Raw genomic sequence first — 12064 nt, forward strand, 5'->3', positions numbered from 1 at the left:
ATTGCGTTCATTTTTAAAATGGTCGCCACTAACAGGAAAAATACCGAGTGTCATCCTGCAGTGTTGTCAACTAGTTAACCAAAACTGCTTTATTCATTAATCGAGGATACAATATAGTCTGTTAATTAACACATCGGGATATAACGGGAGCTACGTATAATCGGCTACGATTTATATCACGTTCAAATTTCCCGCTCCGCTTCCCTAACCTTCCATCTCCACCAGATTCATTTCTTCCATTTTTTCTATTTCTATTCCTAAAGCTGCTAACAATTAACGTTATTCCATTCGTTGAATTAACTATTAACATAATATTTCGATCACCAATTAACAATCACTGATAACAGCTTCGAATAGTCTCTGTCTTGAAATGTAACCATAACAAATTATCGTTGCATGTATGTACATGATGAGATAATTCAAACAATCCGATATAACTAATTAGGACTGTAGAAATTGTATTGCAATACAGTATCTGATAATAAAACGATGAATACGATAACAAAAGTCTTTCTTTCGTACTGTCGAAGCAACGTATATTTGATCTTCGGCATGTGCTTCGGACTATGCATAAGCTCGTTTTTTACACCGACCAATGACGGGGACTGTCTAGAGACGGTGGAAGATCTTGCACCTCCTTTAAGCGTGCCAAAATTCAGCGACATTTACGAGCCAAAGATGAACCTTGAGGGAAAGCCGTTGCGGGCCAAGAAAACTCCCAAGGTTTTCATGCGCCCTAGATACTATTCGACAGAGCTCGGCATAAGGGAGAAATTATTTGTCGGAGTACTGACGAGTCGAGAATATCTTTACAGCCGAGGCGTAGCTCAGAACAAAACCATTGCTCATCTCGTAGACAAAATCAGATACTTTATATCGATAACGGAAGGAGCTAAACCAAATGTTTCGCTGCCTGGGATTGTCGGCTTCACAGATACCAGAAGCATTTTGAAACCATTCCATGTACTCAAATACATAACGGACAATTACCTCGAGGATTACGATTACTACTATTTAATCAAAGATTTGACCTATGTAGATGTTAGAAAAATGACAAAGCTTGTAAATAAAATCAGCATCAGCCAGGACGTTCATCTGGGTATTGCCAGCAAATTTGGTACCTATTGCTCTCTGGGTGGGTGATTTTCATAAGACGGAGTAACACAGAGCACTCGTTCTTTCAATAAATATCGTAACTAAACTTAATGACCTTTTCAGATTCAGGTATCTTGCTGAGTAATTCAGTGATCCGAAAGATGAAAAATAACTTGGACTGGTGCGTCAGAAACACGTATTCCGACTCCGATGATGTTAACTTTGGTAGATGCATCGTTCACTCTTCATCTCTGCCTTGTAGCGACGCTATTCAAGGACAAACGATCAAATCCACAGTGCTTAATGAAAGCTTTGCCCTGGAGACAAATCTTTACGCATCTATAGCTCAGAATTACTCGGAATCTCCAATCAGTGTTTATCCTGTTTTTGACCATTCAACCATTTACAAACTCAACGCTTATATTGCCAGGGTAATTTTACATGTTAATCAAATTTTGTCTTTCGATCCGTACTGTGCATTGACATCAAAATTAATTCTAGCTGGAGCTAACAGCGGTCACAGATCAAATATCCACTTTGCGTCAAGAGATATTGAAGACTGCCAAATTAGAACCGGAGAAGGATCATAGCGTGACTTGGCCTATTGGCAATCAACCAGGAAACAAGCCTCCTGGGCGATTTGATATCGTCAAATGGACTTACCTCAATGAAACGCACATGGCTTCAGACAAGAGTTTGAAAAACATGCAGAAGTTCGAAGGAAGCGTCAAAGCAGATATAGAGTATGTGATAAAGGCAGCAACCGACAGAATCGAAGGAAATTACAAGGGGATGTTGGAATACAAAAAATTCTTAAACGGCTATAAAAGGTACGACGCTTCGAGGGGCATGGATTATATTTTGGACTTGGTCTTTGCTGAGACAAAAACCAAGGAGGAGTTAGTGAAGAGGGTCGAGATCTGTAAGCCACTTGGCAAAGTAGAGATTTTGACAGTTCCATATGTAACTGAGAATGCCAGAGTTCATTTGATTTTAACAGTTAACAAGTTTCAAAAGAACGAAACTATCAAATTTATGTCACACTACGCTCAAACCTGCATGGAGAAAAAAGACAAAACGTTTTTAATGGTGGTATGTACAGGATCATTCGTGTAAAATATGTTACTCAATCGCTAAAGCTGTTATACTCGTATTTAAAGTGCATTCTACATCGCAGGTGCTTCTTTATGATGTAAATTCACCATCGAAAGACAAAGACGATGTGTTTTTCGATGTAAAACAGCATGCTTTGTCATTAACAGAGAAATATAAAAAGGATCAATCTAAGGTTACCTGGCTTTCCATCCGCTTGCCATCGAGCGTGAGTTCGATTGAACTGGAGCCAATGTTAAAAATCGCTGTAACAGACTTGGTGGTCAGGAAATTTTCCCCAGAAAGTTTAATTTTATTTGTTGAAACTGAAATGGAGCTGAAAGTCGATTACTTGAACAGAGTAAGTCAATTGAAACTATCGACATTTATTTTTGCTGTAGCAGTTCTGTATCTCCTTTTCTCAAAATGATCACAGGTACGAATGAATACCATTAGCCAATGGCAAGTATTCAGCCCAATGCCTTTTGTCGAATATCACCCAGATATCGCTTACTCGGAATCAAAAGCCAAAGAAAACGAATTAGACATAAACAGAAACTATGGAAGATACGACGAGTATAATTTCAACCATGTTGCATTTTATGCCAAAGATTACACATCGAGTAAGTAATTGATGACAATCTTGTCATAAATTTTTCTCGCGACCTATACTACTAATTAACCATTCGTTTGAAATTCACCAATGATACCTATGTAAATTTATATTCTAGTACGGAAATTGGCAGAAAGTATAATTCCACCTGTCCGAGCGGATCGAGATATTGCAACAGTTTTAAAGCCATCCGAACAGAATTTAATTAATTCTGCATTTGAACTATTTATTTTGTTTGGAAATTTGCACCCGTTTCGCGCACTAGAACCTGCATTGAAGATCCGGTACAAAGAAATGAATTGCAGAGGAACTCAAAGTGACATAACACATATAGATTGTATGAAAGCTCGTAGTTTAAACCTTGGTAATCGTGGGCAGCTTGCCAAACTCATACTGCAGTATCAGCATAGCAATTAAATCCTAGAATAACTATTATGCATGAATTGAAAACATAAAGAGAAATGCTAAAGGATAATAATATATTGTCAATTTATACGTTGATTGAAATAAAGTATATTGCCGTTAACATATCAATATTGTAATTAGTTTCGATTTTCAAGGCATGCTTACATGAAATTACTCAGTATTTGGAGCTTGAAGTTGGTAAGCAAAGTTTGTTTGTTATCAGAATATGAAATATGTAATGCCAAACGGCCAGCCTGATTTCAGAATCGTGGTAACCGCGGATTGTTGTGGAGATTTCATTGAATCGATATAATCCTCCACTATGCTATAAATTAAACGAATTAAAGGCTGATTAATTTTTTGAACACCTAAATTAATTTTTTGATCACCTGCGTGGAATCAATGAAAAATTTTACAGATTGAATTGTATATCCTCTGAAATGGCGAATGCGAACGGCCTAAGAAATGGATTATCAGCTTATCGTCGTGACAATCACGAGGAAATGCAAGCCGGGCCTCCCATGGACCTTTCTTTCAAAAAGGCAACGAGTATGAACGGTATTAACCACGATATTTATTCGTTCTACTGTAAAGAAGCTCGATAATTTGTGAAAGATCAAGGGCAATAGTTGACTGACACAGATTTTTGAACCAACAAACGAAACCATCGATTTTTTTCAGATTTCGATTTCCAACGGGCTCGATCTATCCGTGTGGGCAAAGTGCCTTTGCATACTTCCAGTCAGCGTTTCCTTACGAGTTCCCTCTGGCTTAGCAACAACTTGTTGAGCTCGATGAGTGGATTGGAAAATCTGGTAAACAGAGTACTGGTAGAGCCGAGCAGTCTGGCTTGGCTAGATCTCTCGTTCAACAACATAAGCGAGATTGACGATGAAATAACGAAGTTCCCGAATCTCAAGATAATCTACATGCACGGAAATGCAATTTCGAATTTGAACACCGTTCCGAAGTTGCGAAAATTGTGCAAGCTAAGAAACCTAACACTGCACGGAAATCCAATAGAATCTGTGCCCTCGTACAGATCATTCATCTTGACAGTCTTGCCGCAACTGGTAAACTTGGACTTTGCTCCAGTAGTAGCTGCTGAAAGGAAAAAAGCCCCTCCGGCTGGTTTTTCGAAAATGATGAACGCCTAAGCGTCTCTCGTTCGAAATATAACTTTTATTTGATTGTTACTTAATAAAATACATTCATATCATTTGTTAATAGAGCCGCGATTACACTTAAGTAAATATACCCAAGATAATAACTCGACGAAATTACGTGTCAATGGTCGCATAGGAAATGAAATTGTATTCTTTCTTACAAAAATTCTTTCTGATCAATGGCGTCTATGCTTGTTTCGATGCTTCCCTGTTTTATCTGGATCCCCCCCTCTGTCTCTCGATCTACTACGAGATCTGTAGTGGCTTCGGGACGACTTGTGGCTTCCTGATCTTCGCCGTTGGGTCTTTTTCGGTTTGCGTGATCTGCTGTGACTGTGACTCCGCGATCTACTTCTACTCGAGTGTTTCTTTCGCTTCCCATGTTTTGCAATGTCAGTTCGGGAAGGGGAGAGGCTGGTAGATCTAGAATGCCTGAAAATGAAAAAAGAATACATTAATGATGCTTACATAGAAGTACAGCTTTATTGCAGCTGTTACGACAGGTGAATTTGCACTTCAACAATTGCACGCAAAAGATTAATTAACTGCAAATGAAAATAGATTCAATGACTTTGTCATCCCAACCTCACCTGGGCGATTTTGCTCTTTCAGGGGCAGCATGTGTCCCACTGCGGCTGATGAATCCTCCCCAAGCATTGTGGTGCTTTGGCAGCGGAGGGCTGGGCGTATGACCATCAACTTCACCACCCCTCGCCTTGGCTCTGGCTTCTTCGTATCGTCTGCGAAGCTCGTCGACACGTTTCTCCAATTGTTCAGCGCTGATACTGGGTCGAGCGTAGAGGCGTAAAACTCGGCGGCAGACGTCTCTGATGGACGACTCACTAACCTTGAATAGCCTGAACCAAGCAGGTGTCGCAGGCAGTGGAAGTTGCAACTGGCGTGCACCTAGATAAACGCATGCGCAAGCAACGGTCTCGGGCTGATGTCTCAGAAATACATCTGAGCGAAGCGAATCATTCATGTAGTTCCAACACTGTTGCATCAGCGCACGGTTCTTCTCGTAACCCAAAACTTGAAGGTACATGACGATTATCTTATGCGGATGCTTAACGTGAACACAAAAACCTAGCTCCTTCAGAACACGCCTCTCTGCCTTGATTACCTGGTTCTTTAGCGTCACATAACTCTGGTCTAGTATGACTGGCTGGATAGTCCTGTGAATAGAAATAGAAAAGAATTATAAGTTAAGTGCTTTTACTGCAGAGCAATCTTTTACCTTAGCTGGTATTCAAATGTACAGCTACGAAAGCTGCAAATATCTGATTGGTAATATTCCCATTGTTCAATATTGCAGAACTTACTTCTGACTTGAAACTTGTTTAATATGATTGAACACATTAATGACGTCTCTGATGCGCCTTGGAGCCTCTTCAATTTTACTCGCCAGACAGACGCATCCCATGGCCGTTGTTTCCATATTGTGCCTAACCAATGATTTACTGTAATAGAACCGCTGGAATATCACTTGCCCGGTGGCCATAGCGACCTGAAAGAAAACATGAGAAACATGATTATAAACAAACACTAGGCAATATACTTTCCAAACTTCGACGTCATTCGTTAGAGGATCACTGCCTGGAGTTATTAAGCGCATATAGTAGCCTGTGCGGAACAATGAATGTGTCACATCGATTATTTCCCAGTCAAACGTAATTTAGCGCCAGTTACACATGCCGTTTAAAGATATTCAAACTTTACTTTCGTGTACGTAGTAAGAATTTTGTTTTTATAAAATAAAAAGCATCCAAACCAATGCTAAATACTTTACGGTAACTCTTCTCTGACCTGCTGGTTATATCCCATTGATTCAAGGGTTATGATAGATTCTATGGAAATCGGAATAAATATTCGAAACAGGATTCTAAGTTTCGAAAATAGACTACTTTCCCTGTATTTATGCTATTAGTAAATGCAGTCTCAAGAGCTTTCGTACCATAAATACAAATCTTAACAGAGTGATATTGATACCATATTTCTAGCGATAAGTCTGGATGCATCTGGAAATATCTTACGCTTTGTTGACTGTTCCTGTTTCTATATAACATTATTCAATGGAAGCGCACAGGTTCCTACATGGGACAATATTGATAGTACACAGAAGTGTCGATTGAGAATTTTTTTTTTATCAAGGGTTCAACCGATGCTCAATTTGGGTATCGCCGGCTTGATGCTTTTTGAACCAAGTCTGTATCCAAGATCGGTTGCTTCATTGATGCATCGATTTGGCGTAGTCCATAGATCATTCCTTAGACAATGATCCTTTCGTCAACGAATGACGCCTGTAAAACAACATAACATTGTTAACGTGACTATTGCGTCATGTAATGTGGATTCACAACTAATTTAATAAGCCTTAAATGCTCAACGATACCGCGGGGCAACAAAGTAGCAGTTTCCGCAACTCTGATCTAGCAAAACCAACCGACGTACCTTCGGTATTTATTTATTTCCTTTCCTCAATTTTTTCATACTCAATCTTAGTAAATGTATCAGCATATACAACTCTATCTGACGATACGCACCTGAGGAAGTTTTAAAAGTATCCCAGCAGTTTGTATCAGTTCGCATCCTAGGATGCGCAGGTCAGTTTCTGTCTCCGTATCTAAGCCGTCTGAGTGGGATGGAGTAGAATTTAATTTCTCTTCGGGCAAGAGGCAATTTTGAAGGGTAAGCACTATTTTCCCATATGACTTGGCGTTTTTTCCTCCGGCTGACTGATTTGAGTTTTCCTTTTCCTTATCCTTGTCCTTGTCCTTGTCCTTGTCCTTGTCCTTGTCCTTGTCCTTGTCCTTTTCTTTTTCCTTTTCCTTCTCTTTTTGGGTGCCCATTCTAAACAATTTCGAAGTATCTAATTCACCCGCAACACTGTTTCTGGCATATACTTAACACGAACGACGACACGATGTGCGAATGCTTGGGTCACGTACTCGGAACGTTTTGGATCGCGATTTCAGATGCACGGAATCACTGAGAATCGATTGCTTTAAGTAGTAAAATTAAAGCTATTCGTTGTACAATAAGTAACGGTATTATCTGAATCGTATTCTCTTTTACCGCGGCTACTAACGCTATTAAAATTGAAATAATGTTTTAACTTTTTGCTCCATCACCATGTCCACGACCGCGTCAATTATATCAGTCTCGAGTTATGCGTTCCGAAATACATAACAAAATGGCGGCAAGCGACGCGTCAAAATTTCGACCGCGGTCTTACCAGAGATGAGTAGGGAGATCTCCAACGCTCGGCTTTTCGTGATACCAGCTAGGTTGGAGCGTCGACGTGACACCTAGGCGGCCACGCACCGAAGGTGGCCCATTTCCGACCCGACACCCAGGCGGCCATGCACCGAAGGTGGCCCACAATCGTGTATACATATATAGATATACTCGGTCGCTCGAGCAAGCGGTTGCCAATCGCATCCTTGTCCCCGCTCGCACAGATGTTTCCAGGAATGCAAGAATTGGGATTTTATTTTTTCAATTATGAATGTCAGCGAATAAAAGTATCTCCAGATTTGATAAATTTTGGATTCAATTAGCGGACGCTGAACCAGAATAATTAACCATTCCCAGCCCGAATACTTTGTTTTTTTTTTTTTAATGAAATATTATTTTTTTATTGATTTGGAAATATGTGACGCCTGGTGTTCTCGAATATTTGTACACGCAGTCTATAGAAAAATATACGAAGCCAGCTCGATAACATTTATGCAAAATGTGCAATGGGCAAGTGGTTGGAGGAAATTTTTTTTTCTCGAACTGAATCTTCCAGAGAACCATCAGCGAATTTCAAGCAAGCTCCATAAACATACCGAGCAAACGCGCGATCACGGACGTAGCTGTGGTGTGGCTGAGTGGATACCACATCAGGATGAATTTTCAATCACAGGTTTTTGCGCGAAGTTTTCCTGTATTTAAGTTAATTACTGCTGCCTTTGCTATAATACTGCATTCAAGTCTTAAACAAAACACTAAAAAATAAGTTAACCACTTAATGTAAAACAAAATGTTAGATTGAGCTTAAAATTTAAGCCGGAGTTACATAAACTAAGATAATTACAAGTGCAACATTGTAAATATTGTACATTTATTGTTCATCTAAATAAATATGGTTTCCTCCTCGAAAAAAAAAAAAACATGAGGATGGAGTGATGCGGGACACGGGTTCGATCGCAGTTCACTCTTTTTTTTTTTTTTTTTTTAAATTCAATCTCGGTTTTTTTTTTGTATTTTCGGAGAGAAAAAACAAATCAAAGAAAGAAAATTTCGAGAGCCGGTCGATTTTTTCCTTCTTTCCTTTTGCTTTTTTTTTACTGAACCCACCTTTTTTGTAGTGGGGGTAACCCGGAAGAGAACAAATAATTGAAACAATAAAATTCCGAGAGCGAATCGATTTGTTCCCCGTTTTTGGCGCCTCTTTTTGATACGGAAAAGTTTTGACAGTAATGGAAAATAGAGATTACTAAACACAAATGTATTGTTTTTTAATAACACCGGCCCACAAAGAAAAAAAAGTCGTCTGTACTTTTGACCGGACCTACCTATCTTTATGTATTTTGACGCGCTGAATCCGAATCCGAAGTCAGTTTTGCCCGTACACCCTCAAAATTTTGAGTAAATTGCAAAAAACCATAAAAATCGCCAAAAATTAGCAGTTTTGGTAAGAAAAAAATTTATGGAAGTATAGACCAAGTATGATTTTTATGCATTTTGGTCCGCTAAACCCAAATCTGAAGTTTATTCAACCATAAGCCTTTTAAAATTTAGTTCGGCCGGTGTTATTAAAAAACAATTCATTTGTTTTTAGTAATCTCTATTTTCCATTACTGTCAAAACTTTTCCTTATTAAAAAAAAAAACGCCCATTTTATATCAGTCTTGACGAGCATTTCTTAAGAAGTTTGAGAGATGCGAGATCGAAACGACAAAATTATTTCAGTAGCAACAATGTATGGACCCCTCTCCTTTTCTGATATTGCCAGCCAGTTAAGAGGCTTCACAGTGTTCAGTTTAGTGCCAGCAGCTCTCGAGGTAGCAAGATGGTAAGTGAATTACATAATTATTTTACATGTATGGAAAAACCGGCAGGTTTGACGATCGTCTATTTACTTTATAGATTGAGAAGAGAAAAAAAGGGAAGGACCTGTAGTCGTAGTTTATACTTTATTTAATTTTCCTTGAATTGTCAGACGTTTTTATTTTTGATTGTATAGGAAGAAGATGTGTGGGGAATTCCATTCTAGTGCCCAAGAATATAGTACACATTTTCGATCATTTTTTATTTATTTTTTTTTTTTTTGGGAAAACACTTTCCTCAATTTCCAAATTTCCTTAATTTATTGGTATTCAAATCGATTCTTAACAATTTTGCGCACAGGTGGGATTTCTTTAATTATTTTTTCCCTAATCCTGAGGATATTTCCTATCTGAGACCACTGGCAATAGGCGAGATTCCGGAAATCATAAAATTACCTTTTTTTCTAATTAAAAAGAAAATCACATAAGGCCACTTAATCTATAAAGTAAATAGACGATCGTCAAACCTGCCGGTTTTTCCATACATGTAAAATAATTATGTAATTCACTTACCATCTTGCTACCTCGAGAGCTGCTGGCACTAAACTGAACACTGTGAAGCCTCTTAACTGGCTGGCAATATCAGAAAAGGAGAGGGGTCCATACATTGTTGCTACTGAAATAATTTTGTCGTTTCGATCTCGCATCTCTCAAAATTCTTAAGAAATGCTCGTCAAGACTGATATAAAATGGGCGTTTTTTTTTTTTAATAAGGAAAAGTTTTGACAGTAATGGAAAATAGAGATTACTAAAAACAAATGTATCGTTTTTTAATAACACCGGCCCAATTAAATTTTAAAAGGCTTATGGTTGAATAAACTTCAGATTTGGGTTTAGCGGACCAAAATGCATAAAAATCATACTTGGTCTACAGTTCCACAAATTTTTTTCTTACCAAAACTGCTAATTTTTGGCGATTTTTATGGTTTTTTGCAATTTACTCAAAATTTTGAGGGTGTACGGGCAAAACTGACTTCGGATTCGGATTCAGCGCGTCAAAATACATAAAGATAGGTAGGTCCGGTCAAAAGTACAGACGACTTTTTTTTCTTTGTGGGCCGGTGTTATTAAAAAACAATACATTTGTGTTTAGTAATCTCTATTTTCCATTACTGTCAAAACTTTTCCGTATCAAAAAGAGGCGCCAAAAACGGGGAACAAATCGATTCGCTCTCGGAATTTTATTGTTTCAATTATTTGTTCTCTTCCGGGTTACCCCCACTACAAAAAAGGTGGGTTCAGTAAAAAAAAAGCAAAAGGAAAGAAGGAAAAAATCGACCGGCTCTCGAAATTTTCTTTCTTTGATTTGTTTTTTCTCTCCGAAAATACAAAAAAAAAACCGAGATTGAATTTAAAAAAAAAAAAAAAAAAAGAGTGAACTGCGATCGAACCCGTGTCCCGCATCACTCCATCCTCATGTTTTTTTTTTTTTCGAGGAGGAAACCATATTTATTTAGATGAACAATAAATGTACAATATTTACAATGTTGCACTTGTAATTATCTTAGTTTATGTAACTCCGGCTTAAATTTTAAGCTCAATCTAACATTTTGTTTTACATTAAGTGGTTAACTTATTTTTTAGTGTTTTGTTTAAGACTTGAATGCAGTATTATAGCAAAGGCAGCAGTAATTAACTTAAATACAGGAAAACTTCGCGCAAAAACCTGTGATTGAAAATTCATCCTGATGTGGTATCCACTCAGCCACACCACAGCTACGTCCGTGATCGCGCGTTTGCTCGGTATGTTTATGGAGCTTGCTTGAAATTCGCTGATGGTTCTCTGGAAGATTCAGTTCGAGAAAAAAAAATTTCCTCCAACCACTTGCCCATTGCACATTTTGCATAAATGTTATCGAGCTGGCTTCGTATATTTTTCTATAGACTGCGTGTACAAATATTCGAGAACACCAGGCGTCACATATTTCCAAATCAATAAAAAAATAATATTTCATTAAAAAAAAAAAAACAAAGTATTCGGGCTGGGAATGGTTAATTATTCTGGTTCAGCGTCCGCTAATTGAATCCAAAATTTATCAAATCTGGAGATACTTTTATTCGCTGACATTCATAATTGAAAAAATAAAATCCCAATTCTTGCATTCCTGGAAACATCTGTGCGAGCGGGGACAAGGATGCGATTGGCAACCGCTTGCTCGAGCGACCGAGTATATCTATATATGTATACACGATTGTGGGCCACCTTCGGTGCATGGCCGCCTGGGTGTCGGGTCGGAAATGGGCCACCTTCGGTGCGTGGCCGCCTAGGTGTCACGTCGACGCTCCAACCTAGCTGGTATCACGAAAAGCCGAGCGTTGGAGATCTCCCTACTCATCTCTGTGGAAACTCTGGTGGTGGGGGTAGGCTAGAAGTGACTCACATATTGAACCAATTTGTTTCGGAACGGCATTGCGTCGCTACTATCTAGTAGGGCCGGTTAGGCTGTAGCGCGCTTGCGCCAACAGAGAGAAATTTTTTCTATCTCTGTCGCTCACAGGTGACACGGGTGGGGGTGACACGGGTGGGGGTGACCCTACTAGGTTACAGCGACCCTTGCGGCCAAATCTAAGAATTATTGAAGGCGGACTCAAGAAGT

The 12064-nt window shown here is 38.9% G+C and overlaps 3 protein-coding genes across 4 annotated transcripts; 2 read left to right on the forward strand and 1 right to left on the reverse strand.

Annotated features, from left to right (window-relative positions):
- Position 1: 1 nt before the first annotated feature.
- On the forward strand, positions 2-3334 carry Chpf (Chondroitin polymerizing factor). Its single transcript, XM_046624348.2, has 6 exons — positions 2-1135; positions 1219-1526; positions 1597-2187; positions 2273-2548; positions 2624-2810; positions 2919-3334. Exons 1-6 carry the CDS (start codon positions 490-492, stop codon positions 3215-3217), a joined length of 2307 nt encoding a protein of 768 aa, XP_046480304.1. The 5' UTR covers positions 2-489; the 3' UTR covers positions 3218-3334.
- LOC124218033 (leucine-rich repeat-containing protein 51) lies at positions 3333-4522 on the forward strand. The gene is made up of 3 exons (XM_046624371.2): positions 3333-3403; positions 3624-3763; positions 3887-4522. The coding sequence occupies exons 2-3, from the start codon at positions 3646-3648 to the stop codon at positions 4360-4362; spliced, it is 594 nt and encodes a 197-aa protein (XP_046480327.1). The 5' UTR covers positions 3333-3403; positions 3624-3645; the 3' UTR covers positions 4363-4522.
- Positions 4368-7545, reverse strand: LOC124218026 (cyclin-L2). Of its 2 annotated transcripts, none has more exons than XM_046624363.2 (4): positions 6915-7545; positions 5694-5878; positions 4962-5546; positions 4368-4803 (listed from the first exon to the last, which is right to left on the reverse strand). In XM_046624363.2, the coding sequence occupies exons 1-4, from the start codon at positions 7218-7220 to the stop codon at positions 4548-4550; spliced, it is 1332 nt and encodes a 443-aa protein (XP_046480319.1). In that variant the 5' UTR covers positions 7221-7545; the 3' UTR covers positions 4368-4547. The 2 variants fall into 2 exon arrangements, with proteins under 2 accessions (XP_046480319.1, XP_046480320.1); XM_046624364.2 differs by having other exon boundaries at positions 5694-6671; positions 6915-7054.
- Between the last annotated feature and the right edge of the window lie 4519 nt (positions 7546-12064).

Source organism: Neodiprion pinetum, chromosome 4, assembly GCF_021155775.2.
Source record: "Neodiprion pinetum isolate iyNeoPine1 chromosome 4, iyNeoPine1.2, whole genome shotgun sequence".
NCBI classification, from domain to species: domain Eukaryota; kingdom Metazoa; phylum Arthropoda; class Insecta; order Hymenoptera; family Diprionidae; genus Neodiprion; species Neodiprion pinetum.